Source organism: Tripterygium wilfordii, chromosome 8, assembly GCF_013401445.1.
Source record: "Tripterygium wilfordii isolate XIE 37 chromosome 8, ASM1340144v1, whole genome shotgun sequence".
Taxonomy (NCBI): domain Eukaryota; kingdom Viridiplantae; phylum Streptophyta; class Magnoliopsida; order Celastrales; family Celastraceae; genus Tripterygium; species Tripterygium wilfordii.
Genome location: NC_052239.1, coordinates 201,850 through 229,812, shown reverse-complemented (window position 1 = coordinate 229,812; position 27,963 = coordinate 201,850). Strand labels below are relative to the sequence as shown.

Sequence of the window (27,963 nt, the reverse complement as noted above, 5' to 3'; positions counted from 1 at the left end):
CTCTTCTGGTCACCTTGACAACAAAAGAAATAGAAAAATACCTGCATATCTAAAAGATTATGAATGTAATGCAGTGATAGATTCAAAATGTGTGGCATCTGCCTTACCTGTGAATGATTATGTTGCATATAATAGTTTTATTGCTGCCATTAGTTCAGAACATGAACCTAAGAATTATTTTGAAGCTTCTAAATCTCCACAATGGTGTGATGCTATGAATAAAGAGATTTCTGCCCTTAATGAGAATAATACTTGGTCAGTTGTAAAATTACCCCAAGGCAGGAAACCCATAGGCTCAAAATGGGTATATAAAATAAAATACAATCCTGATGGAACTATAGAAAGATATAAGGCAAGATTAGTTGCCCAAGGGTATAGCCAAACACAAGGTTTTGATTATCAAGAAACATTTGCACCTGTTATTAAAATGGTGACAGTAAGAATTTTCTTAGCTCTTGCATCAGCTAGCAATTGGATTGTGCACCATCTTGATGTTCATAATGCATTTTTGAATGGAGATTTGGATGAAACTGTGTATATGAAAATGCCTCCTGGTTTTGAAACTCATAATGCTAGTTATGTATGCAAATTAAATAAATCCTTATATGGTTTAAAACAGGCCTCCAGACAATGGAATTTAAAATGTAAAGAAGCTCTAATTAATTTTGGTTTTATACAATCTAGATGTGATTACTCCTTATTTATATATAATAGAAATGAATCTAGAGTTTTGTTACTATTATATGTTGATGATATGGCTATTGGAGGCAATGACTTGAAATTGATTGAAGAAGTTAAATCTTACATAGCCTCTTGCTTCAAGATTAAAGATCTGGGCGCTTTGAAATACTTCTTGGGATTAGAAATTAATAGAACTAACCAAGGGATGACTGTAAGTCAGACCAAATATGTTCTAGATCTTCTTTGTGATGCCAATTTCAGGGATTGCAAGGACATTAGCTCTCCAATGGATATGAATTCAAAACTTTCCCAATCTCAAGGAGATATTCTACCAGATCCTATGACTTATAGAAGGCTAGTGGGAAAACTAATCTACTTGACATTAACAAGACCAGATATTTGCTTCACTGTGAATTCTTTAAGTCAATACATGAAGGCTCCAACAACTCAACATCTTCAAGCTGCATACAGGGTACTCAGATATCTAAAAGGAACATCAACTCAAGGATTATTATTTCCCAATGGCTCAACCAATACTCTCCAAGCTTATTGTGATGCTAGCTGGGCTTCCTGTCAAGATAGCAGAAGATCAATCACAGGTTACACCATTCTTCTTGGACAGTCTCTTGTGGCTTGGAAATCAAAGAAACAGCAGACAGTGTCAAGATCATCGGCTGAATCAGAATATAGATCAATTGCATCGGTTACAAGTGAAATCATCTGGATCAGGGCTTTACTTCAAGAACTTCAGATTCGCATTAACAGGCCAATAGTGATTCATTGTGATAGCCAGGCTGCTATACATATTGCAAACAATCCTGTTTTCCATGAGAGAACCAAGCACATCGAGATAGACTGTTATTTTGTGAGAGAGAAGGTTGACAAGAAGATCATCACTCTTCAGCATACTCGTACTCATGCTCAACCTGCTGATATGCTCACAAAACCCATGTCAGTTGAGAAGCTTCATCAATTTATGTGCAAGCTCAACATGGTTAACACTAACCCATGTTGACCTTGAGGAGCGGTGATAGAATTCTGTTTTAAGTTGTAGTGAAACGAAGTCGTATTATGTCTTTATTTCAAAGACTTGTATACGACATCGTTTCACATCTTCTTCTTCACTTCTTCTATAGATGTTGTTTTCTGCCCGTTGGAGCTGTCTTGTCTTTGGAGCCGTTATTCTCGTCAGGATTCAGCTCTATATATTTGTTCAATCTGTGTTCTTGTTTTTCTTAAGTTCTTTGAATGAAATGATTCTTGCTTCCGCTTCCAATTTCTGATTTTACAGCTCTGTTTTTCAAAACCTATTTCTATTTACTTTTAAGACCGACATCATATAAGTTTGCTCTTTGAACATCTGATATGGGTCTAATTTCGGGTCATCAAGTCCACGTGTACAAAAGTTTCTCACTTAACGAGAGTAATTTGGGCCAAAGCCAACGACTCGTCACAAGAATATTGCTCTCAATGAGAATCAAACTCAAGATCTCTCATGTCCATATGATTTGGCCCCACATATATAGATTCACCAACTAGAAGTGATTATATGATTGCAACACCCACCATTGATTAATGTTATTGAATTGTCACTTTTTCCCTATGTAATAATTTCCTTAATTGCGTTTTGAACATTAATTGATATTTTAAAATTATTGTAGACAAATCTATTAATAATGCGATATTATTGATTTCTTCTTACTTATATATCCAGTGTCAAGAGGAAAGTTATTTTGTGACTTGTGTCCTGTCAATGCATGGAGATGGATAGACATATCACATACAATCTGTAGCTATAAAGTTTAAAGGATTCACATTATTAAGTCCAGAATCATCCCTATCTATTCTATTATTGGCTTAATTATTATGATGTGAACAACAGTTAAATTCATAGTATATATATTTGTTAATTTGCAGCTGGTATGATATATATATATAGTGATCAAGTTTGAAATTTATTAGCATATATACTTAATTATGTACATCAATTAAGCCTAAGAAATCACAAAACAAAGCATGTGATTTTCTCCAAGAATTGGCCTATGTCCCCTACTACTGTGGAAGGAAGCACATGGTAATGGACCCTCTCAGGAATACTATTGCCCTTTCTCTCTCTTGGATTTCTTAATTGGATACGATGGTACAATATAACGGATCCTCTCAGAAAATCATCTGAAATTCCCCTTCTGAATATATGTGTACTTTCCCTGTGTTGTCTTTACACTTTCTAGGCCCTGAGAAAATTATTCATCTTTTTCCCTGCAACTAATCATTGTAACCCTACTTTTATATATATATATATCATCCTTCTCTCTCTTTTTTAATCTCCTTAATGTCGCATATGTATATTAATTTATGTATCCATACTACAGTTTGAGTGTATTTTTCCAGACTTTACTTATATGTCGTGACAGTGAATACTTTTTTTTTTTTTGGTGGAATCCACTCAACTGATCATCAGATAATTGACTGATAAACCCCGGACCACATGGAAGATCCTACAACTTTTATGGACCAGTTGAACGGGAAGATAACGTTAGGTGACATTCGTATACGTTAGGATGGGCAAGGCCCATCTCGCAGATTGGGGTAATGAAAACACACATGAGACATGAATTCACAACTTTCCACTTGCGTTAAGAATTACCGTGGTCAAGTTCACCATCTTAGTCAACAAACTAGTGAATAGTCGACACACAAATTTATCATTTATGTACAACAATTTTCAGCAAATCTCACATGAATGTGACTAGTAGCTTAATTAACCCATATTTGGGGTTGATTGTTCATTAAATTTAGCTGTTGTATGCTAATGTTTCCTGACTACACAGAATCCAGAACAAGAAAAGTGGGTCTGAAGGAGTTATAACTCCTTTTTGTCACATGAAATAAAGGGGACGACCCAAAACAAGTGGACGAGAGAATTTGTCTTGTGGAGTTTATAAAGCAAAGTAGAATCACATACCTTTAGCTAAGATTGGATGAACACTTGATTGGAATCGCAAATATGGCACCAACGATTAATCACCATTCTTTGAAGCCAATCCCTCAATTCAATTACACTCTTAATTAGTCATCGATCCCTTGAAGTATTTTGACAAAAGTTTAATGAAATCTTCCCCTAGTCTCAATTCTCTTCAAATCATTTCCTTTAATTTTGTTTATAAACTATCCAAATAAAGAAATTGGATGAAAACTCCATTTCTCTTCTCTTCTCTTCTCATCCCCCAAATCTCTCGAAGCCAAAAACACTAGAGTTCACAAGTGTGAGACCAAGTCAAGACTCAAGAGTCCACATGTGTGTAAATGGGACTCCAATCCAATATTAATTACTTACATGTACAGTAACATCTATATATAATTTTCCAAATATGAAATTAAAATGAAATTTGAGTCGAAACTAAATTAATTAAAGCTAAAATTACCCAAAGATTAGCGAGGTTTGGTGATATTGATCCATGATTTGAGGACAATATATAGTTTTTGAAAATCTTCCTTAATTTCCGTGTCCATCCACTCATTAAAGTTAAGACTCTCTCTTTCAATCGTTTTTCCGCCAACCAACCACGAAATTATTGTAATTGTTTTTTGTGAGGTTAATATCAATCAATATTTTTATTGTTATGCACTAGTCAGGCCCCCCATAATGTTTCTGAGCAAGATGACTCGTTTAAATCATACTTCCTTAATTAAGAATCAAACCTAGACAAATTAAAATGATTAAAAAAAACATATTTTAATTAAACGTAAATGACACCAATTTTGACTATTGATGAATATGCAAAGTCGTTATTCACTCACTAGTATTACAATCACTAACACGTACACAGGAATATTAATTTTTTTATGGAGGCATATATTATATAAGCCAAGGAACACTATCATACATGGATAAAAACAAATTTATAATTGCATTTGAATTGTAAAAAGTTATACGGATAATAGATCTAATTAATTTAGAGAGAATGATTTGAATTATAATCAATTCATTTATTTAAAAAACCATATTTTTATTAATAAATTTTAAACTGTTTTTTTTTTTTTATCAAGATAAATTTTAAACTGTTATCATAATGAAGATATGGTATGCCACATGCAGATGCCCATTATTAATATTATCCATATATATGACTACTGTCGGTGGATTCTCAAAACAATTATATCTTAATTATATGAGATTCCCAGCTTACGTACGGAATGAGTCTTCAATGGGATATATCAGAATTTTCTCTGTAAGTCATAGTACACTACTATTTCAATGTTCTTTTTCAAAGCAATCTCTCTCTCTTTATCCTCTATGTCTTTGGAGTTGTTTTTGCAGGAGCTTAATCTCTCTCTCTCTCTCTCTCTCTCTCTCTCTCTCTACACACACACACACAAAAGGTTCACTTTCAACGCTTTTTTTCATGTTCACAAACGTCATTTTCTATATATATATATATATATATATATATAGGTGTTATCTTATATTTATGTATGGTTTTACCAATAGAAATTGATTTATGGGTCTTCTAACATATACAACCCAAGAATGGCATCCTGGGAGCTAGCTTGGGATCATATTCTGGCACTTTCCCAAGAACCTTTTTTCTTTTTTGCTTTTCTAGCTAGATGAATATATGTCTTCTTATAATTTCGTTATTATTAAACTTTTACCTTCCTTTTTCTCTGCTTTTCAAATTGAAGTGATCCACACTTCCACAAAAAGATTTGAACTGATTAGAAGCATCACCAAAAGCAAAAGACAAAAGACAACAAAAAAAAAAAGGAAAGGAAAGGAAAGGAAGGAAAGTGACATAAAAATATGAGGTGGTTGGGGGTTTTTTAGGAAGCAAATATAAATTATAATTATATACGATTAGAATTCAAACATTGTAATTATGAAATTAACTTAACACTCCAAGTAACAACAGCAACAAGTAGTCAACAACAACAATAATAATATGTAGAGCTTTTGGGCATAAATTAATATTAGTTTGGTTTCTTTTTGGGTGTTAATGGTAATGATTTCAATCTTTTTCTTCTCTACTCAATGACATAACCCATGATCATGTTTTGTGAAAAACCAAACCAAATAGTTTTCAATTTGTGTTCCATTTTCATACTATATTTTCAACACCTTAAGATTAATTCAATTTATGAAAGCATTCCAGAGACCATAAATGTCTTCCATGGATCAATCTAGTAAGTAGTATACTCTTGATTAATCAAGATTAATAGAAAGCAGAAACTAGGAAGATTCGTAAGTTTTTTTGGGTATATCTTATAGGCAACTTCCATTTGCATGAAAAATGTAGGTATACATTTATATATAGCTGGTACACTCCACATGCATTGATTCATTTGTATGCACTGTAGTAATTAATATATGGTAGTACTAATATATATATATATACAGACAGTGAGTACTCTCTTTGTCCAATTAGTTTTGTTCTCATTAGCTGACTCACTATTCATTACCAATAGTCTCCTCAACTCACAAGTCACAAACAGTAACATTACAGCACTCATAATTTTCTTCTAAGTTAATTAATTCTGTAAAGAAAAATGTCAATGACTCCGAATCTACTAAACATAAAATAAATACACGATTCACAACATTGAATCCAATAAATTTTTTTTTAATTAACAACGATATCATACAAATTTGCTTGACATCTGTTATGGATCTAAATTCGGATCGTCAAGTCTACATGCAGAGAAATTCCTACTGACAACAGATTAAGTTAGGCAAAACACCTACGCGTGGCCATAATTGTCTTGCTATTAGTGAAAATCGAACCCAGAACCATCCTAATCCATGCAGTTTGACTCCAGAAAATTAATTCACCACTAAATTACCACCAAAGTGATTACGAGTCTAATGATGATAAACACTTAACAACAAATTAAGCACCTTTTATTGAAGCAATTTTACTTCATCTTGTACTCACCACAATCAGAAACATAAACAACGACACACACGAAAGCAACACCTTTCTGTCACTCTCTCTCTTTAACACCGGGAAGTATAGGAAGCCAGCTAATTCTCCCTTCGAAGTAGACTTAACACCAACCTCCCACACCCTCCTTCATATAAACTCCACCACTCCTTCCACCACCACTACTACAACTCTCTTAACAGTTAACACTCCCCCCCCCCCTCCCTCCTCCCTCCTACAATAGAAAATGGATTACGGTAGGCTCGGTCCTTCCGAACCAGCTGGTGGAGCCTCGGATATTCCCAAACCACCACATCCAGCCACGTCAAGCCGCAAAAGGAAACTTATCCTCCTGTCCATCTTATCGTTCGCCTTGATCATCGCCTCTGCTGTCTCCGCCACTCTCTTAATTGGGCTCCGGACACGGGGCTCCGGAGGTGGGTCCGGCCCAGGAATCCATGCCCAGCCCACTCAGGCCATTTCCAAAACCTGCAGCAAGACTCGCTACCCGACTCTCTGTGTCAACTCGCTCCTCGACTTCCCTGGCGCGCTCTCCGCCTCCGAGCAGGACCTGGTCCACATTTCCTTCAACATGACTCTCCAGCACTTCAACAAGGCACTTTTTGAGACCTCCGGAATCTCCTTCGTCCAGATGGATCCGCTCGTGAGATCCGCCTATGACGACTGTCTCGAGCTTCTAGATGATTCTATCGACGCGCTCACACGCTCTTTCCTCTCCGTAGCCCAGGACGGGAACAATAACAACCAGGTGGGGTCCAAAAACGACGTGATGACGTGGTTGAGCGCCGCTTTAACAAACCACGACACGTGTGCTGAGGGTTTTGAAGATGTGAGCGGAGACGTGAAGAATCAGGTGTCGGAGAAGCTGAAGGACTTGGCTGAGCTGGTGAGTAATTGCTTGGCCATTTTCTCAGGGAGTGTAAGCGACGACTTCGGGGGAGTGCCTATACAGAACCGGCGGAGGTTGATGGAGGAGATATCGCCGGAAAATGAAGATGCATTCCCGAGATGGTTAGGGAGGAAAGAGAGGGAGTTGCTGAGTACGCCAAATTCGGCAATTCGGGCCGATATAATCGTGTCGAAGGACGGGAACGGGAGTTATAAGACGATCGCTGAAGCGATTAAGAAGGCGCCGGAAAATAGTAATCGACGAACGATTATTTACGTGAAGGCAGGAAGGTAAAGTCCGTACGATTGATTATTTTCATGCAATTATTTTTTGAGAAAAATATATGTCTTATTGCTTAAAAGTTTTAACAAAAAGGAATTAAAGTGATATTTAAAAGGATTTTGGAAAGCAAAAAGAGTCGAGAATCTGAATGGGAGTGCTGTATGTATTCGTTTAATTCAATATTTTACAAAAAACCCAATCACAATCTGCTTTTTCTTTATATATGCAGTAAATAAGTTCAATGAATTGTTAATTACGAAATGGGAGATGCAATTATTTCAGGTATGAAGAGGACAACTTGAAGGTGGGGAGGAAGAAGAAGAACTTGATGTTCATTGGAGATGGGAAGGGCAAAACTATAATTTCAGGAGGAAAAAGTGTGATGGGAAATCACATTACCACATTCCACACTGCTGTGTTTGGTATTTTCTCTATATTTTGTTTTTCTTCCTTTGCTTGTTTTATTAATTTCGTAATAGGAAAACAATACAGAATCTATATGACAAAAGATAAGAAATAATCCTATAAAATTCCCACATCATGACGTAAACATGATCTACAAATGACACGTAGCCAACCTCAATCTGTTAAAAATATTGTTCACTTTGAGTTATGGGCTCGCTCGAATTTGATTTTCAAAGCCCATCACTTTTAATTCTTAAGTCTATATGCACATTCTTGTGTGAGAGGTGCAATTCCTTTATTTATATATCATTCGGTTAAACTATTACAATCCGAACCTACAGCTGCAACAGGAGCTGGATTTATTGCCCGGGACATGACATTTGAGAACTACGCCGGACCATCCAAGCACCAGGCGGTGGCCCTCCGTGTCGGTGCCGACCACGCCGTCGTCTACCGGTGTGACATCATAGGTTACCAAGACACACTATACGTGCATTCTAATCGTCAATTCTTTCGAGAATGTGACATTTACGGTACCGTGGACTTCATATTTGGTAATGCTGCCGTCGTACTACAAAGTTGTAATATTTATGCCCGCAAGCCCATGCAGTCACAGAAAAACACCATTACGGCCCAGAACCGAAAAGACCCTAATCAAAATACGGGTATATCCATCCACGCAAGCCGGATCCTCGCCACTCAGGATCTCATGGCATCCAAGGGTGCATTCCAAACGTATCTTGGCCGTCCGTGGAAGATGTACTCTAGGACTGTGTACATGGTATCATACATAGGTGACCATGTACAGCCTAGAGGGTGGCTAGAGTGGAATGGCGCGTTTGCGTTGGATACACTTTATTATGGTGAATACAAGAATTTCGGGCCGGGTTCAGCAGTCGGGCAACGGGTGAAATGGCCGGGTTATCGGGTCATCACATCCCCAGTTGAGGCTAGTAGGTTCACTGTGGGCCAATTTATTTATGGATCATCATGGTTACCATCCACTGGAGTTGCATTCGTGGCTGGGCTTGGTGTTTAAGTTAGTTTTTTTTTTTTTTTTTTTTTATAATGATCATTTCTCCCCATTTGGTTGTTGTAACTCAGTAGATCATTATCATAAATACTGAGTAACTCAAACAGTATGGACTCGAAAGTTCTAAGTTCAATTTTTCACTAGGACACAATATTATTATGGCCACATGTTGGACACCTGGATTTTAACCCAATTTATCCTGTCGACTTGTGGAAAATTTATATGTACGCGGATTTGATGTTCAAGTTTAGGCTTATATTAAATGTCCAAATGTAAACTTTGTATAATATTGTTACCGATTACAAATGGACTAGGATTATTATTTTTCAGAAGTGATAGGATCCCAGTAAATGGGATCCCAATCATCCAAGTAATTAATTATGTTTCTTAATTGATGTGCATCAGGTTTTATGAACACTTACACTTATATCAATTAATGGTTAAAATTAATTGTTGGGATGATTGAAATCTCATTTATTAGGATACTTAACATTTTTGATTATTTTTTTTACTACGATTGGACTAATTGTGAAAATGAAAGGTAAATATTGTCGTTTGACTTTTGATGTCCTTTATATATTGTGTGGGTTTTAGTGCAAAATTCTACGAATGTGAATTATTTGTGATTTGGTGGTTGTCACTTGTCGGTGACAAGCGACAGCTACAAAATCAGATGAGAAATGCCAAAACCAAGTTGGGTGGTGGCCCTCGTTAATTTTAGAAGTCACAAATGTTGAAGCCCAATTACATTGTTGTTAGGGGAAATTTTATGTACACAACAAAAAAAAAATTACTATTTTTACATGATTTTTTATTTTTTTTTAATTTATATAATATCCTTATATGTAACGACATATTAACCCTAAAATTTAAAATTTAAAATAAATAATTTTTATATATTTAATTAAAGACTATTAAATTTACACCAGTCACAAATCATTCAAGAATGAATTATGGGCTTTGCGGCTCGAGCCAGGTAACCTAACTCATCAAGAAAGCAATCAATATCCAATGAAAATGGTATGTATGTATGTATGTGCAAGAAATGAACTGGGTTTCATACTATACGACAATCTAACTTCTGGGTTCTGTTAAAAAATAAAGCAGCATTACATAACCACCGCCAATCTCCTCAATTTACATGGGAGAAATCATATAAACTTATTGGGCATATCGACTTCATTTCTCGATCCCAAAAGCGAACGTACAATTTAACTTTGCGTACACGAATAAAGAAAGAGCACAGATTATTCATAATAACATAAAAAAGAAGTGGAAAAATAAAAGAAAGGAAGAAATAAATAACAAAGGAGAGTGAGGAAGCAGAAATGCGGATTACCAGAGGATAAAAAGTGGGTGGGTGGATTTGTTATTGCTAGTAAGGAGGAAGTTGCCAGGGAGGGGAGATTAACACTAATATTTTAAATATTGTATAAAACAAGGGTAATTATGTCTTTTTACTATAATTTTGTGTATAGATTTATAATATTTTGTGGTGTGTAGATAAAATTTCTCAGTTGTTATTAGACCTACCTCGTGAAACCCACGCAAATGCATTGCCCAGGACTAGGCCCACAAGCCTTCAAGTGAACTCAAAACTCAAAAGATCTCCCTGGGTCCATTTGGATGTTTCTTTAAGAAGGCTAAGAATAATGGGCTTAAAGGGCCCAATATGGTTTTTTTGAAAGGCCCAAATATGTTGCTCGGGTCTCCGGTAGTCGGTACCTATGAGTGTAGTAGATCTTCGCAAAACCCTTCTCTATCAAAAACATCAGAAAGAGGGGCGACGCAGACGCAGTTCTGTTCTCTGTTGTTTGGTAGCTTAGAAACCATGGCAGATATAGAGACAGGATCGCAATTCCATGACCTGGAAGATGAAGTATCAGAAAGGAAGAAGAGAAGGAAAGAAAAGAAGAGGAAGAGAGATAAAGAGAAAAAGATAGAAGAGGTGGAGGCTAATATTGAGGAAGATAAATTGCAGGCTCAAATTCAGGTCTTTCCTGACAAGGCTGAAAAAATCCCTCCAATAGTGGGATATTTCCCATCTGGGTATGATCCGTGCAGACAAGAGTCAGAACAACAATCACCAACTGCTAGGGTATACAGACACCAGGCCAAGAACCGGTCTGGGAGGCTGCATCTGGTGGTGCGCCCGCCAAAAACGAAGGTGAATTTCGTGGGTACAAACTTTTCAGGGGAGGCAACTGCCCCGCAGTTCTGTACTTATGCGCTTGGAGTTTTGGACAAGGAGACACATACTTTGAAGATTATGCCAATTGCTGGGAACAAGGTAATTTTGCAGTTGTTTTAATACACTGGAATTTTGTTTCGCTGGTGAGTAAATGTGCAAATATATTATAAATTGGAGGATGATTGTGTTGTTTACTTGTCAAAGATTTACTTTTTGTCTGTATTTTTTTAGTTTGGTTGTTGAGAAAACGTAAGATCCTACTTACTGTTGGGAATAGGTGTTAGGGATCAATTGTGTGATCATTGAGAAACTCTGCAGATGTTAAGGTTAGGGTATCTTGTGTTTGTATCCTCTGACATGGCTGACGATCACACTGACTGTTGCTGAAAAGATATTTTGGGTTGATCTGTTATTTTGTTTGCATGACAAGGAGTTGTAAGGAAAAGACTGGAAGGAAAGCTATTGGCGCAATGATATTAATAGTATTTTGCGTTGAAAGATTGAGGTAATTACCGAGAATAAGTTGACATAGCCATGGAAACAATCAAGCATTTGAGTTTGGGTGGGAGAATGAATTTTTAACTGGCACAGTTATATCCAGTCTGTTGGATTGGATTTATTATTTATAAGGAAATTGTAGGATCATAAGTCGATAATATGTGAGTATGTAGCCACATTTTTTTGTTTGTGAAAGCTTCTTTAAGTTAAAAAAATAACAAATGAGCCCCGAGCACGTGGTTTAAACGATCATTGATTAGTTGGCTTGTGTTTTGATAGGTAGCTAAACTCTGGCTAGTGTTTGATAGAGATTGAAAATGTTTTAACTTGTTGCTCCTTGCTGCTTTATAATAATGATAAAATCCCAATGTTGTGTATATTTTCAGATATTTAGAATGGAACCCAATGTTGGTGGGTCAGACATCGTCGCTAAGGAACCTTCAGATATGGCACAGTCAGATATTTCTGAACCGAAAACAGATGGAGATGTTGATAGTCGACGGTATTGGACGAAACGGGCTATAAAACAGGTATGCCTCCTCTTGCTACTGAGTTTTCTTTTCTCTGTTTCTGGATATATGTCGAGACCAACTTTTGCTTCGATAAATGCAAATTTTGGCCATTATTATATGCTAATAATTTGATTGCACAGAATGTAAAGATGGTAGAACTTTTTTTCATACACAGAGAACTTAATGCTGCCAGTGACCAAATATGTCGTTAATGTTTGCTTTTTTCTCTTTGATATTGGATAAAATAGCTTTCATGGACGTTGGGTTGCCTATGCCTCATCCTTCATTGGAAAACAAAATCCTTAAGGGTATATTTACCCATGAGAAATACATGTCTGAGGCAGCCTTTTGACATTTTGTATGTAAATTTGATCTCATTCTGCAGCATAAAAAGTTGCATGCTCTGAACCAAGAGGATGATCCAGAATCACAGAAAATTGTGGGTGATAAAATCAAGGAAGTTGTAGCAAACAAGGAGGCTCTTGAAGGTACCAGTGCAGATGTTGCTCGAAATGTTCCACCTCATAATGCTTCTGCTACCGTACCCGAGGAGGCTTATCCACTGGAAAAGATTATTCTCAGGGGAGAGTGGGACTTCCTTATGGATATTTATGAGGTTTTGCAAGCGGAAGCAGAAGTAGTTATTAAGAATTACCCAATTTTCGTTGGCAACCGAATCCAGAGATTGCAGGAAATTCAGGTAATGGTGTAAATGATATGTGTGACAACAATACAGAAATAGAAGTCTAGGTTGTAAAACATTTGATTGGTTGGGACTAATAATTTTAATGATTAGTTATATGCAAAATTTTGTTAAGTGCATTTGGTGTAGGAGCTGTGATATGTTCTTATACCCACTATAGTTTCCGCTACTTAAAGATACCAAATCCTTATAAAATGTCGGTAGTAAGTCAGCAAGTGTCCTCTGTTGTACATAATTATTTTGTTGTGCATATTAATTGACATTTTAATAATCTGTCACTAGGATGATGAGGAGAAGAAGACGCTGTGCTGCATTCTATCTTACATTGCTCATCTTATAAAGTTCAAAGATCTGCATTCGATGGACGGTTATTCCTCTGCGAAGAACCATAAATTTCCAAGCATTTTACGCCAGAAGTTCGGTACTATGTTTGATCCAGAGTCAAAAAGGCTGTCGACTGTGAAAAATGACCTTCTCATCAGTTACGTTTTGGTGCTTACTCTATATGCTGATGGATTCCGAACTAGCATTTCAGACATAGCTAAGGATTTGAGGATGCATTCATATATGTTGAGAGCACACTTTGAAAATTTGGGGTGTAAGCTCGGTCAAGAAAACAAGTCTTTGGTTGCAACCCTCCCAGTCCCTCTCAAATTTCCGGATGTAAGGCGGAGGAGACGGCGTTAAGTGGATCAAGTGATCAACCATCAGCGAATTAATTTTGGGTTTTTTTTTTGTTTTCCCTATGCTAGCCGTTTGTTTAGTTGGAGAAAAAAAAAATACGAATTTGCATTTTGAAGGCATTTGCGTTCTAGTTTCTTTCAGTGTGTTTGGAAGCAATTTTGTTAAAGTATTACTGCAAAACCAGTTTCTTTCTTACCATTAAATTATGAAGTTTGATGATTATTATGTAATGAGAGCTCATGTACCGATCTCAAACTTTTGAGATAAAAACTTTGATGTTGATGACGACTATCTTAGAGTCTCATTTCATTCACACTTCTTTCTCTTAATAGAGTGGTTTCTTTCATCCTTCTGTTTGAGAATGCTGCCATGGAGGTCATACTTCAGTCTTCGTTCCAACTTCTAACTGCCATGGAGAGAATCAAAAACATCCATTCATTTTGAAATAATGATTTTGAATCTTTGATATAAACTTGGGATTACTAGAACCAATTAACAAAGTATTATAAGCACCGAAAATTATGAATAATAAGAAGAAATTTGAACTGTTCTTCACATAAATGTCAGCTTAAAGACTACGATCGCAGCTATGGTATAAAGTATAAACCTTCTAGGTCCGCAGCTCAAGCTAAATACGAGTAACAGGTCCAGATAAAATTGAGAGGGAGGAACGTATTGCTATACAAGGACTTTCTTTTTCTTTATTGCAATGAAAGAGCAGGGATTAAAAGGATGAGCACGAGGAGGAAAGTGCAGGCAGCTCAAAGGTCCAACAGCTGCACATAAGTGGGATGCGCGTAGGCCATTGAGGTAGTCTCTCTATCCACAGATTCATTTGATGACTTCACAGAGATGATCCATATAGTTTGTCAAGGTGGTGATCCATGATCAACGATACAGATTCCAGAAATGTAGTTTCACTTGTTTCTGGGAGCACATCATCTTCAGCTTCTTGAAGAATCTGCTCGATCACTGATTGTTTCTTCAGGGTCTCTCGGCACATGATGCTTCCAATGGCGAACGGGGTAAGTTTTCTCCCTGCACCTTTCTTTAGAAGCATGGTGGAAATACGAAGGACACGAGCACACTCTGGAGGTATGTCCCATCCATGGAACTTCAAGAGTTCTATGTCTTCGTCAGCATTAAGTGATTGTATATATGCAACAGTGTCAGGGGAGTAAGGTTGCCGGGCTTGAGGCCAATAGAGCCAGTCAAACGTGCAATCCTCAAACTGCATCAAAGAGCAAAAAGATAAGTCAGTAACAAATATCAAAGTCAAGACATGCATCACTATGTGCATCAAAAGCATAGACAACCAAAAAAAAAAGGAACTCTTACCTTGTCAGGCAAGCAGTAGCCATGATCAATCGGGGTCAGCATGATTCGACCTTCACCGTCATAGCTGAACAATATATTTCCCCCATGCCTATCGACATTTGCCAACCTTATATCCAGCACGGTGATCTTGTGTACCTCTTCCACTGGGAAACCACGAGGACCCATATCCTCACAGCTTCCATTATTCATCACGAACATTTGCAGAGACCCAATCTTGATATTCTTGGTACTGCACTCATAACCTTCGGGATGATTGAAACCTCTATGCAGGCACTTGACCATAACTGTGGGGGGAACCCCTGCAAAACCCTTCTCCCCATTATAGAATGAGTGTCGCCCACCCCTTGGATGATCCAAAATGTACGCTGCAACTTCTCTAAAAGCTCCTTCTCCAACTTGTGTCCCTCTCTTCAATCCTTCACCATCTTTCGTCAAGGGCAGGCCTCGAGGGTTATTCAATGCCATTGGCTCCTCATCAATAGGCTTAAAAACAGCGACAAATTTCTCACCGGATGAATTTCGCATGAGATAAACTCCTCCTGATCCCTCTGCAGATTGAATTGGGCCGTTGCCACTCTCTAATCCATCAAAAACAGACTTAATTAGCTCTTTGATCGCCGATGGAAGTTCAATTTTAGAATTAACTGCTAAAGGTTCCAAAATAAAATCTTTAAAAATTGGTTTCATATGCTCAACTTGACACACCACAGGTAGTATTCTAGGCTCCTTGCTTATAACATCCACCCTCTTCTCATCCAAGTCAGATGCTTCAATAGACAATACAATATCTTTCTCAAGAGGTTTAGCCCTTACTTTAGCAGACTTTCGAACCAGCAAATGCAGTATGGTATCGTTATCTTTGCAGATATCAGTAATAAGTCTCTGATCTTCAACCTCCTCTCCATCACATACCAGTTCCTGATCAATGAGATCAACCCCTTGCTTCTTCTTAGCAATCTGCTGCTTAATGTAACCCACATCTCTACTCCGGTCAACTTGAAACTCAAACTTCTTCCCACATGCGGTATTCACTATAATAGCTTGAAGATCCGACAGCCTTAGAACCAAATGTAGCACATTCCCATCAGAGACCCCATAATCCTTGAAACATGAATTGTTCCGAGCCAATTCCCTCCCTTCAAAAACCAATTTCTGCTTCTTCACAAAAAACCCTTTGAAAGATTGAATTCTTAGCTTTACAGAAGCAATCGAATCCCACTCCATAACACGCATAGGAATTACAGACCCCGTGACAGAGAGAAAAACTAAGATTGAGTCGTTTAATTGAACATCATACTGCTTTGATAAACTACTGGTGACACTTAGAGAGTCTCCAAAGACAGGACTAAGAGCTACACTAGCTATCGACATTTTTATCTAATGGGGTTAAGCTCCAAGAGTTCACTAGATCTAAGTAGAAATTTTAACTTTCCAATCCCCCATCAACAATCTCAATAGACCAACTCCATAAACCTTCTGTCCAACAACAATTGAGCCCTGAAAATTAAGAAGGAAATCATAGACGGTTATTTCCCCTCAATCCCTCAGCAATAATAACTATCAATTAAAGCCTAAAATTACTGATAAAATCATGATTGCCGTACCTTAGGCTGCAGTTGTCAGATTTCTGCAAAAAGGTCAAATCTTTTACTGCAAATTCAAATACTAATACCCTGCAAAACATAATATTTTTCGGCAATCAGACTCTGCAAGACCTAATAAAATGCAATTAAAAACAGAGAAAGTACATAACAGCAATGCATCTGTTATTATAGAACAAACCCCTGATCGTCCGTTTGACATGAAGTAAATAAATCAAGAAAAAGCAGAGAAACCTAAATATTGAGTGGTTGATTTTTTATTTTTTTTTTAAATCAAACGAACCAGTGAGTGAATAGCATATACTTCAAGTTCACTTTCAATTTCTTTCTCATGGTATTAGTAACAACTGAAAATATCAATTCGCAACAGGAAAAAAATAGAACAAGCATAATCTCGAATTCTTCGACTGATTAGACTAAAACAAACTAGTAGGCAGTAGCATTTCCTGCTTGATTCTAAGGAACCAAACAGACGACGCACCAAGACTTGTCATGATTAATCAGAAACATAAAAATCACTATAAATCGCATTCGTACCTAACGAAGCAAATCTGAAATCAAAGAGCAATCTCAGGTTATCTGGCGACGAAACGACGACAAAATCAAACTCTTCGCTTAATCTTTTCCGATTCCTCTCCCCAATTTTCCATCATTTCTGCCCGATAATCTTTACTTTGACAGCGCGAGAGTGAGATTTACTGTGCACAATCTCCGGGCTTTATATCGTGTTGGGACTCCGAAAGACTTGGGACGAAAGTCACGGTAAAAACGTAAACAGAGTGACGTATTGGGGTTATTTTCGTCTATGACAACATAGTTAAAGCTTGGCTGGCACGCGGAGATAATGTCAAACCATTTTTTTTCCCTGCTCCATTTTTGTTTTTTATGATTTTGTTCATCCAAACCTTAGGGTTCAACTCCATATTAAAGCAAAGCAAATCACCCGTTGGTTGAACGATAATTACATCGCATGTAAAGGATCATACACCTATTAGGTCGTGGGTTCAAATCCTATCCCTTTTCAAAATCCCTGTTTCAAAAAAAAAATTCATATTAAAAAATAAACAACATAAAATACTTTCTTAGCATGTATTGAATTTATATACTTTTTTACTATTTCAAGTGTTTTTTTTTTTTTTTTTTTAATTTTCGTTTCATATTTTCTCCTATATAGATTGTCATGATTCTTTTTATTGCCGCACTGTTATCTCTACATTGTATAAGCTCATACCATATTAAAATAGTTTTCGCGTAACTTATCTTCAATATAACATTGTATAAGCTCATACATATTAAAATAGTTTTCACGTAACTTATCTTCAATTGATGTTACGCATACCTTAGATTCGCACTGTTATTTCTACATTGTATAAGCTCATACCATCTTAAAATAGTTTTCGCGTAACCTTTGATTTTATTGGGACTATGAACTCATACATCTCCACATTAGTATGATATTTTGCGTTTTAAACCTAGGGCTCCACGGATTTCCTCATGGATTTCTATCCAAAATGTCTCATACTAATGGAAATATTATCCACACTTATAAATCCATAGTCTTTTCCATCTCTCACCGATGTGAGACTTTGGTTTACAACTAAATATAAAATTGTCATTTTCTTCACTGCAATCATTAACACTGCCTTGAGCACCCCCTCCTCTTGCGATTAAGGTAATGACTTCGAGCATGGGCGACTCCCATAGTGTAACGCAATGTTACAATATTTTGTATGCAGGATCTCGATTGTGTTAAAAAAAAAAAAAAAAAACACACTATTGATAAGGTTTTCAAACTGAGAAATCAACGTTGCAAATACTGTTTACTATTTGCCATATTTTAATTGCTCACAAGTGATAAACTAATATTTTTATAAAAACTTTTGTGAAGATGAGACTTTAATATTAATAAATTTGTTTCCTTGTTCAAAATTTGGCACAATCTAAATAATAAACTAATCAAACTTACAGCTATTTTTGTTTGGCAATTCACATCTATACAAAGTTAAACCGAGATTGAAGAATAATATATATCATGCAGCATTTGGCTGACAGTGAATGTAAATCTTATCAGTGGCTGCCCAATGTCAATGTCATTACACAACGACCGTTAAATCAGACGGAGGAATATATCTTTGCACCTCGTCAACTTGTCCAATCATTCGTAGCCACGTCAGATGATTCTTTTAACACAACATCCTGTGGACGCAAAAATTAGGAGGTAATTTATAGATTGTTCTCATCCTAAATTGCTGATTCATCATCTTAAGTTGATTTTAAAAAAAATAAAAATAAATCCTTACTTGATGCAATTAGCGTAACCCTTTGGACAACCCACTAAGTCCAAACTCAAGTCGAGATTAAATCTAGATAGATAATAAGCTACCACCAATTTGTTCTCATTGGATAAGCTGCTTCAAAATAAACCACTTTTTGTGTTTTGCATATGATTTGATGAAACTGGCAGAATCCGTAATACAATGAGAGAGGAGCATTATTTTTTCCTAAACATAACACCTAAGCATAAGAGAAAAAGGCACCCCCTAACATCATGAGATGTGGAAAATACAACAGAAAACAAAGGGACAAAAAGAAAAATGAACCATGTTTTTCTTTTACCACCACAACATATGAACAAAGTTACTTCACAAATTCCTCTCTATGAACTCCCAGATCCTCTCTTCCATATAAACTCGGTCTCTGTGACGGCGGGGCATGTGACGTTCGTCTGGAAATATCAGTAGTTCATAAGTCTTTGCGGCTGCCACAAGCGCATTAATAAGCCTTGCAGTATGCCGAAAATGCACGTTTTCATCAATCATGCCATGAACAAGTAATAATCTGCCTTTCATCTTGTGCACATGGTGCATCACAGAGCTGCACTCGTACCTTGCACGGTTCTCCGATGGCAATCCCATGTACTTCTCAGTATAAAACGAGTCATATCCATCCCACGATGTAACCGGAGCACCAGATACAGCACAGCAGAACACATCAGGAAACCTTGCTAGGATCATAGCTGACATATATCCACCGTAACTCCATCCATACAACCCAATATGGCCAGCTTGAGCTAGTCCTTGTTTGATGAGCCATTCAGCTCCTGTCCGCTGGTCATCAGCATCGATGCTGCCAGCATTGTTTTTAAGGGCACCTTCAAATTTTAATCCCCGCCTAGTTGTTCCTCTGTTATCCAACTGCAACAAACAAAGCAGTCAGAAAGATAAATCTTTCTTGGTCGCACAGTACATCACAAGTCCAATAATTTAAGAGAGACATAAAAGAGCATCCTCGTGTAATGAACACGTTCATAATACAACAAGAGCAATGCTTAAGAATGTAAAGTAGAAATATTAAGTAAAAGTTAGAATGCCTGCACGGTGACACTAACCTTCCATACTAAGATGCCTTTGCTGCGTAAATACTGTGCTCTCATGTCAACTGTACTTACCCAAGAATTACACACACACTGCACACCAGGGCCACCATAGACACTGACCATAGTTTTGTATGGAGGAGGTCCAAATTGCATTGGATCTGGTTTATATAAAGCCCCATATAATATTGTCCCATCATTGGCCTGTATTTGAACCATCTCTGGAGGCTCAACGTGAAGCTTTTTAAACATTGGAGCAGTGATCGGCTGCTCATACAGTGAGCAGATCACACTTCCATCAAGTAAGGAGCAAAGTAAAACCCGAGGGGATGCATCAAGCGAATCAAAAATATCAACAAAATTCAGCATATGGTGATCAAGAACAACCGCATGCTTTCCCTTGCCCTGCGTTAATTTCAATGGGGCCTTTTCGATTTGGTTCTCAGCTGGGTATAGTTTAGAGCGGTAAAGGTTTGATTCTAAAGGACCATCTAGAGTACCAGTGAAATATACAAGCCCTGCAGCCTCATTTACGCCAGCAATTTGCTCGACCATCCAGTCACCTTCAGTAATACGTCCCACACAATTCCCGTTCGTATCATGCAGATACAAATGTCTGAATCCTGTTTTCTCGCTGGCCCAGATAAATCCTCCAGAGTATTTGGTGACACCTTTGTCTAGAGGTGTAAAGCAGTCATGTAAATTAATCCATGTGTCATTGTGTTCTACCAGTATAACTTTTCTTTGGCCAGTCTTAATGTCAAACTTAAGGATTGTCAGTTTTGTGTGAGACCTATTCAGAACCTGAGCTGTTAAAATATTTCCATGCATCCAATTGACTCTAGCTAGATATTCCTCATCATTGTTTGGTTGGTCTGTTCCTCCGCATAGAAGATCCATCCAAGTAACTGGACCACCAGTAGCAGGAACTATTCCAAGGCGTACCTTGACATTTGAAGCTCCGGCAAACGGATAAGGGTGATCTTCCTGAGCATCGGAACCAACAGAGCTTTTACCTTGGTGCATAATTCTAAATAGAGGAATCTCTGAAGAATCAACTTCTGTGAAAGCAATGTATTTATTGTCAAGTGACCACCAGAAGCCATTCTTCCTATCCATCTCCTCCTACAATCAGGAGAGAAAACGTTTGTGTTTGTGTTTGCATTTAGCACTCTTTAGAAGAAAAACTTCTTCCAAAATGGACCAAACAGTGCCTATGAGTAATTTATTTGAAGAAGTAAAGGTACAAGTTTAGATGATGTACTTCTCACCTGAGCTATATATTCGGCAAGCCCGTGAGTCTGAAATGCACAAAAGAAAAATTGTCATGTTCAGGACAAAGGAATCTTCTCAAAAAATTGGTCACAAAATTAAATCAATTCATGACACCATTATCTTATTTCAGATCACCACGAGAAAGAGCTAACATCTGACTTTTTGAAGTGTATGATTGCATCAAAAGTAGAAGAGGGCACCTAACCTGGGAAATAGCTAAATGGTGCAGTACAAGAATCAAAGCAGACATTCACAGCGAAACTATAACACCATCACCAAGAGAAATAGAGAAATGAACAAGCACCAAACATTTATAGTACAAGAATGCACAAGCTTACTGCATTGTTTTCGTAAATTTTAGTACCCCTTAGTGTCGAAATTCTCATATATTTTATATCCAGGAATGAGATAAAAGCAATCAAAATGACAACTTTAACAAAGTATACAAATAGCATTGACAGGTGAGGCACGGCAGTGCTTGCACCAAGTTCACCATCATCTGGTTTGCTTCCTAAGTTCCAATTATGACTAACTACCTTGCATCTCGCATCTCATCCAATCTAGCAAATGAGGATAGACCATATGCAAGTAATACAAATTTATCTTCAGTTTTAAAATTGAAATGGCCAAGCTGGAAAGTGAAGAATATTTTCACTTCATGATTGAACCGTGTAGAGGGTGTAGCTGTATATGTAGGAGAAAAACAAAGAGATGCATGGAGCAGAACCCAGGTAGTTCAAAATTAATGTGTCTTGGAGGCAATTTCAATTGAGAACATGCTCACTCATTTATAAGCTTCAAACAAATCAAAATGGGCAGTAGCAAAACAATTCAGAATTAATCCATATCAAATATAATAGCCAAATAATTACAAAGAAATAAATGTAGATTGAATATCACATTTAACATTGCAGAGGTGCCAATTTTAGTTCTGCGCATAATTTGTTAATTGCTAAATCTGTACTCACCACTACATTTCCCAGGGCACCATAAGTCAATTGCTTTGTTTCATTGTAAAGGAGATTCAAAACGTGCAATTCACCATCTTTAACATACGCCAGCATTGTGCCATCTGGGGAGAGATGTGGATCAATAACTGGTGAGTCTGATGTGCTTGGAAGCTTGAGCTCTGGTTTTGAAGAAGAGAAATCCTGGAAATAAACCTGTCAATAGAAAGAAAATCACATCAGCTAACTAACTGAACTAACTCAACTTTGCCTTATTAGCAAGAAATAGAGCAATATATATATATATAAACTAATCCTGAATAAGGGATGATTACGCTGTCAGAAATTATGCAATACTAGGAATGTCCAGAAAAATGGTTTCGTTGCAAGATTAAAAAACCAGATATGCTCATAATGGTAATGTTCATAGAAGAAATGGCAGGACTTGTGCTACCATTGGGTACTCATAATCTAGCAAATAACAAGATTTTTCAAAAAATAATGATTCCGAAATAGCATTGTCGTTTTGTAAACACTTCTCTGACTTTTTCATGTAAATAAATGAAAAATAATTCATGTAACTCAACCTCATTGATATTTGCCACCATGACACTCAGCAACACTACTACATAAAATGACTTGAAGCACTTCACATTATGCAAAATTGCGATTACAGCATGTGCTCAAACCAAAAGGGAAATCCTTTCAAATACAAAAAAAGGGACAATTCTTATAAGCACGATTCAACAATGAAAATGTATAATAACATATGGGATCAAGAACAAACCCCAGCAGGCAAAGGCACCATAATAACTTTCTTCTTTGAGCCCATTTTGACCCATTCATAGCGTGTCACTCCCAACCCACGCTCCCTTGACCTCTCCCTCCTCAACTTCTCTTCTGGTGATATATTACTCTCATCAAGCCCACCATCCGGGGGACTGAAAAACAGCTCTTGCTTTCCATTCTTAAGGTCCAAAGCAAAGACTTTCCTATTTAAAGTCTGTTCAAGACTGAACAAAAAAGTTACGAAGGTATCATCAGGACTGAAGCTTATTGAAGTGGGTGCACAGTATCCAGGCAATGGGGATTGCACTATATCTTCAATCGGGAAAAGAATACAGTCATCAAAATTTTGTGGAGTAACTGTGTCAGTCACAGGCATATTATCAAAAGGAAATGATCTCTTCAATGTCTTCAAATTCTTATTATTCTGCTTCTCTTCCTCTTCAATTGATTGCATCAGAATTCAAGCCAACTGATAGAGCAGGAACCTGAATACCAACAAAAAGAGAGAATAAAATAATCTGGTGAGTGTGTTAAAGGTACCAAACTCCCTTACGAATGAACTAAAAAACATAGATATCTCTAATTAAAAGGTCTAATTAATGCTCAGCGTTTTTGATGAGAAAAACCATTTTGTACGAGACCCTCATTTGAAGATTCCCTCTTTATTTTCACTACGTTTCCTCAGCAACCAAACAAACCAGAAAAGAAAACAAATCATGAAAACACAGTTTATGATTAACTAATAAGTTCTTTTACCTGCTACGAAACTCCAAGAATCAGCTCAGTCCCACCATCACGAAAAAGAATCCGGTGGATCCTGAACTGCACCCAGATAGCAATCTTGTTTTATCCGTGAACAAGATCAAACCTTTTGGATCATGTTACCAAAAGTGGAGTGGAATCCGATTCGAATATTACCAGGAAGAGACGAAGTTAAGCTGATCGGCCAAGAAAGCGAAGACACAGAAAATGATAGATTTGAATAGAGGATTTGGATTCCTGGTAAAACCGAATTGGTTGTGATTGGGAATCGGAACTGGATTCTGTAGAGCCTGAAATGCGTTGAATTAATTGCGAATAATCGATTTACGTATGTGTAAGCCTGTGAGTAAATTATTTTCCCCCTTTTTTTTTTTTTCCCTTGCGCGCAACGAAATATAAAAGGAAAATAAAAATAATAACAGAGAGGGATTCTTGGGTGTGTGAGAAGGAACAAAAAGTTCCGTGTACACATTCACTTCCCAAACGCCACGTATAACGTTGTCCATATAAATCAAAGGTGGCAGATTAAGACGTTTGGTGTTGTTGGCTTGGCATATCCTTAACTTGTCAATGAGAGGGTGCCAAGTGTCATGTATTTTTTTTTGCTATTATGGGTTTTTGTCAATTGAATTGTAGCATAATTATTGGACTCCTGATCAAGACTAATTATGAGATTCAGGTATTAAAGTTGAGATTATTAACGTAATTATCACGTTCTTACCATACTAGTTAATTTATACATGTGAAAAGACATGGTGTTCCAACTACTTGAGTGATAACCTATTGAGTTTTGATCAATTTATTATGTCATAGGTGAGAAATTTATATTCACATAATATGAATAATGGATATGCCCGCATTGAATGTGTTTATAAATGACAAATTGTATGGTGTATTTTTTGTCACCAAAAAAAAGAAAGAGGAAGACAAAAAAGCTAATAAAAAAAAGGAAAAAAAAAGGAAGACAAAAAAGTGTTCAAATTGACTATGTAATTATATTTCAATCTTCGAGGCGTCATCTGGACCGTGGTTGGGGATTACACGCGTTGAAAGGCAAAGAGGATTTACATAAACCGCCACTCCCACCACCAACCTTTTGTGCGGTGTCAACTCATTCTTTTCGAGGGTGTGAGTGCCTACATATGTGTCTATGCTTCACCCTTTGCCATTTCATGTCTTTCCGAGGCCCAATGCCCCCTATGCTGCCCTCTACCTTCAAGCCCGTTAACATATATAAGTATATGTTCTCTCTACATATATATACATAGGGGTGAAGGTCGGCCAACAAGAGGGATACACTTTATGGTCGAGATGGATTATGCCATTAGGGAATTGTAAATATATATACATATATATAATATCTTTTTCATAAAATGTTTAAATTTTTTTTCTACCTTTTGAGCTAAATTTTAGTAGGACATAAGTACATTTTTTTACTCTAATTATGTCGAGATTCAAGACAAGTCCACTTAATCCTTAAAAAGCAACCCGATGCATGCAGTTATTTTCAAGATGGGCCAGGGCGGTGACGTATCTGGGCCTATGTAGCTGAAGTCTTCAATTAAAGGACCAAGAAGGGCCAGCTTCGTAACAGTCCATATTAGTTTGATGGCCATCCGTCCATGATTGACATCTTCGGGCCTGGCTGAAGTTCTTTTTGGGCCTAACAAAAAGGCCTGGACATAAAAGCCCAGTAGCCATATGAGCCCTAAACCATTTTTCAGAACCCTGATCACTCTCCCCCCCTCCAAGAACCCGGACCTTCTTCCTTGAACAACCATCTCCTCCAAATCTCTCCATTAACTTACTGTATCTCTCTCAAAATGGCTCTCTCGAAGCCATTCGCTACCACCTTAGCTATCCACGTCAAAGCCCTAGCCGTTTCCTCTCTCCGCCACCACCATCCGCGAACACACTCGTCCTTCGTCACTTTCCGTTTTTTCTCATTCGCTACCCCGGAAGAAGCAGCTGCTGAACGCCGCCGTCGCAAGCGTCGCCTCCGCATTGAACCTCCACTCTCCTCCCTTCATCGCAACCAGCAACAGCAGCAAGCACCCAGACCTATCCAAAACCCTAATGCTCCTAAACTTCCAGAACATGTCTCTGTGCTCACCGGTAAAAGGCTCAACCTTCACAATCGTATTCTCACTCTTATTCGTGAGAATGATCTCGAGGAGGCTGCACTTTTTACGCGGCACTCCGTCTACTCCAACTGCAAACCCACTATCTTCACCGTCAACGCGGTTCTCAATGCGCAACTCCGGCAGTCCAAGTACTCTGATTTACTCATGCTTCACCGGTTCATCATTCAATCTGGGATTGCCCCAAATATTATCACCCACAATCTCATCTTCCAGACTTATCTCGATTGCCGAAAACCTGATACTGCTTTGGAGCATTACAAGCAGTTCATAAATGACGCGCCTTTAAACCCTTCGCCAACCACCTATCGCATATTGATCAAAGGTTTGGTGGATAATCATAAGCTTGACAAGGCAATGGAATTGAAAGATGAGATGGCTGTAAAAGGGCTTGCTGCTGACCCTTCGGTTTATCATTATTTGATGTCTGGGTGTGTGAGGAATTCGGATGCAGATGGGGCAATTAAGCTTTTTGAGGAATTGAAGGAGAAACTGGGAGGGGCTTTGGAGGATGGGGTGGTGTATGGGTGCTTGATGAAGGGGTATTTCATGAAGGAGATGGAGAAGGAGGCGATGGAATGTTATGAGGAAGCTGTGGGAGAGAATTCTCGAATGAAAATGAGTGCCGTTGCTTATAATTCTGTGTTGGATGCACTGTGCAAGAATGGGAAATTTGACGAGGCTTTAAGACTTTTTGACAGAATGATTAAGGAGCATAATCCACCTCGGCGGTTGGCTGTAAATTTGGGGACCTTTAATGTAATGACGGATGGATATGTTGCTCAGGAGAGGTTTGAGGATGCCATTGAGGTCTTCAGGAAGATGGGTGACTATAGGTGCCCTCCCGACACATTGTCATTCAATAATTTGATTGATCAGCTGTGCAAACATGGAATGCTTGCTGAGGGGGAGGAGATTTATGGGGAAATGGATGGGAAGGGAGTGAAACCAGATGAGTATACTTATGTTCTGTTGATGGATGCTTGCTTTGAGGTGGATCGTATTGATGATGGGGCTGCATACTTCAGGAAGATGGTTGACTATGGTTTGAGTCCTAACTTGAAGGTTTATAATAGATTAGTTGATAAGCTTGTTAAAGTTGGGAAAATTGACGAGGCAAAGTCGTTTTATGATTTGATGGTGAAGAAGCTCAAGATGGACGATGAAGCCTATAAGTTTATGGTGAGGACATTAAGTGATTCCGGAAGACTGGATGAGGTGCTTAAAATGGTTGATGTAATGTTGGATGATGAAGAAATTGATTTTAATGAAGAGCTGCAGGAGTTTGTTAAAGACGAATTGAGAAAGGAAGGGAGAGAGGAGGAGTTGACAAAGCTCATGGAGGAGAAAGAAAGGCAGAAAGCCGAAGCCAAGGCTAAAGAAGCCGAGGCAGCAGAAGCAGCCAAGAGGACTACAAGGGCTGCCGTCTCTTCTATAATTCCTTCAAAGTTGTTTGGGAAAAGGGAAGATGAAACAGAGTCTGCACCTGCTGCTGAAAATGCCGTTGAAGCTCCCTCAATGGAGAAAGAAGCAAAGAATGGGAAAGAAGAAAATGTTGAGGAAGCGACTATTGTAGGTTTTGAGGAACCGGATAAAGCTGAGAGTCCAGCTGAAACTGAGCCTAAGTGGAGTTAAAAGTGGTAACTGCTTGAAATGTGCTGATGGAAAAACAAGCAGTGTGCTGGGGTTTTTTCGTTATTGAAATAGGTTTGAAGCACCATGAATTTATGTCTTATTGTTCAGTAGAAAATTTTTATGTGATTAGAAGAGGATCATGAATGGTGATGTTTTATATACTTCATTGTTTCTCAACCATCAATGAGTTGACAAGTATGCTGGCTTGTCGATATGGACCCATCTTTTGCTTCCAACGCTACTGATTCTGCTGAACTCGCATTGTAGAAGCAAGAACTGCAT

At 37.7% G+C, this 27,963-nt stretch overlaps 5 protein-coding genes across 5 annotated transcripts; 3 read left to right on the top strand and 2 right to left on the bottom strand.

Moving 5' to 3' along the window:
- The first annotated feature begins 6,806 nt into the window (after positions 1-6,806).
- On the top strand, positions 6,807-9,477 carry LOC120003496 (probable pectinesterase/pectinesterase inhibitor 61). Its single transcript, XM_038852502.1, has 3 exons — positions 6,807-7,802; positions 8,077-8,216; positions 8,541-9,477. Exons 1-3 carry the CDS (start codon positions 6,850-6,852, stop codon positions 9,236-9,238), a joined length of 1,791 nt encoding a protein of 596 aa, XP_038708430.1. The 5' UTR covers positions 6,807-6,849; the 3' UTR covers positions 9,239-9,477.
- A 1,491-nt stretch (positions 9,478-10,968) lies between these two features.
- LOC120003915 (DNA-directed RNA polymerase I subunit rpa49) lies at positions 10,969-14,127 on the top strand. The gene is made up of 4 exons (XM_038853073.1): positions 10,969-11,522; positions 12,308-12,451; positions 12,819-13,133; positions 13,419-14,127. Exons 1-4 carry the CDS (start codon positions 11,064-11,066, stop codon positions 13,821-13,823), a joined length of 1,323 nt encoding a protein of 440 aa, XP_038709001.1. The 5' UTR covers positions 10,969-11,063; the 3' UTR covers positions 13,824-14,127.
- Positions 14,128-14,316: 189 nt separating this feature from the next.
- Positions 14,317-17,485, bottom strand: LOC120003914 (phosphatidylinositol 4-kinase gamma 3). Its single transcript, XM_038853072.1, has 4 exons — positions 17,297-17,485; positions 16,763-16,831; positions 15,159-16,655; positions 14,317-15,051 (listed from the first exon to the last, which is right to left on the bottom strand). Exons 3-4 carry the CDS (start codon positions 16,527-16,529, stop codon positions 14,665-14,667), a joined length of 1,758 nt encoding a protein of 585 aa, XP_038709000.1. The 5' UTR covers positions 16,530-16,655; positions 16,763-16,831; positions 17,297-17,485; the 3' UTR covers positions 14,317-14,664.
- A 1,686-nt stretch (positions 17,486-19,171) lies between these two features.
- LOC120003963 (dipeptidyl aminopeptidase 4) lies at positions 19,172-24,278 on the bottom strand. The gene is made up of 6 exons (XM_038853136.1): positions 23,900-24,278; positions 23,142-23,628; positions 22,376-22,570; positions 21,404-21,433; positions 20,148-21,257; positions 19,172-19,953 (listed from the first exon to the last, which is right to left on the bottom strand). Exons 2-6 carry the CDS (start codon positions 23,595-23,597, stop codon positions 19,402-19,404), a joined length of 2,343 nt encoding a protein of 780 aa, XP_038709064.1. The 5' UTR covers positions 23,598-23,628; positions 23,900-24,278; the 3' UTR covers positions 19,172-19,401.
- Positions 24,279-25,622: 1,344 nt separating this feature from the next.
- Positions 25,623-27,879, top strand: LOC120003908 (pentatricopeptide repeat-containing protein At3g49240, mitochondrial-like). Its single transcript, XM_038853064.1, has one exon. It carries the CDS (start codon positions 25,729-25,731, stop codon positions 27,679-27,681), a length of 1,953 nt encoding a protein of 650 aa, XP_038708992.1. The 5' UTR covers positions 25,623-25,728; the 3' UTR covers positions 27,682-27,879.
- The last annotated feature ends 84 nt before the right edge of the window (positions 27,880-27,963 follow it).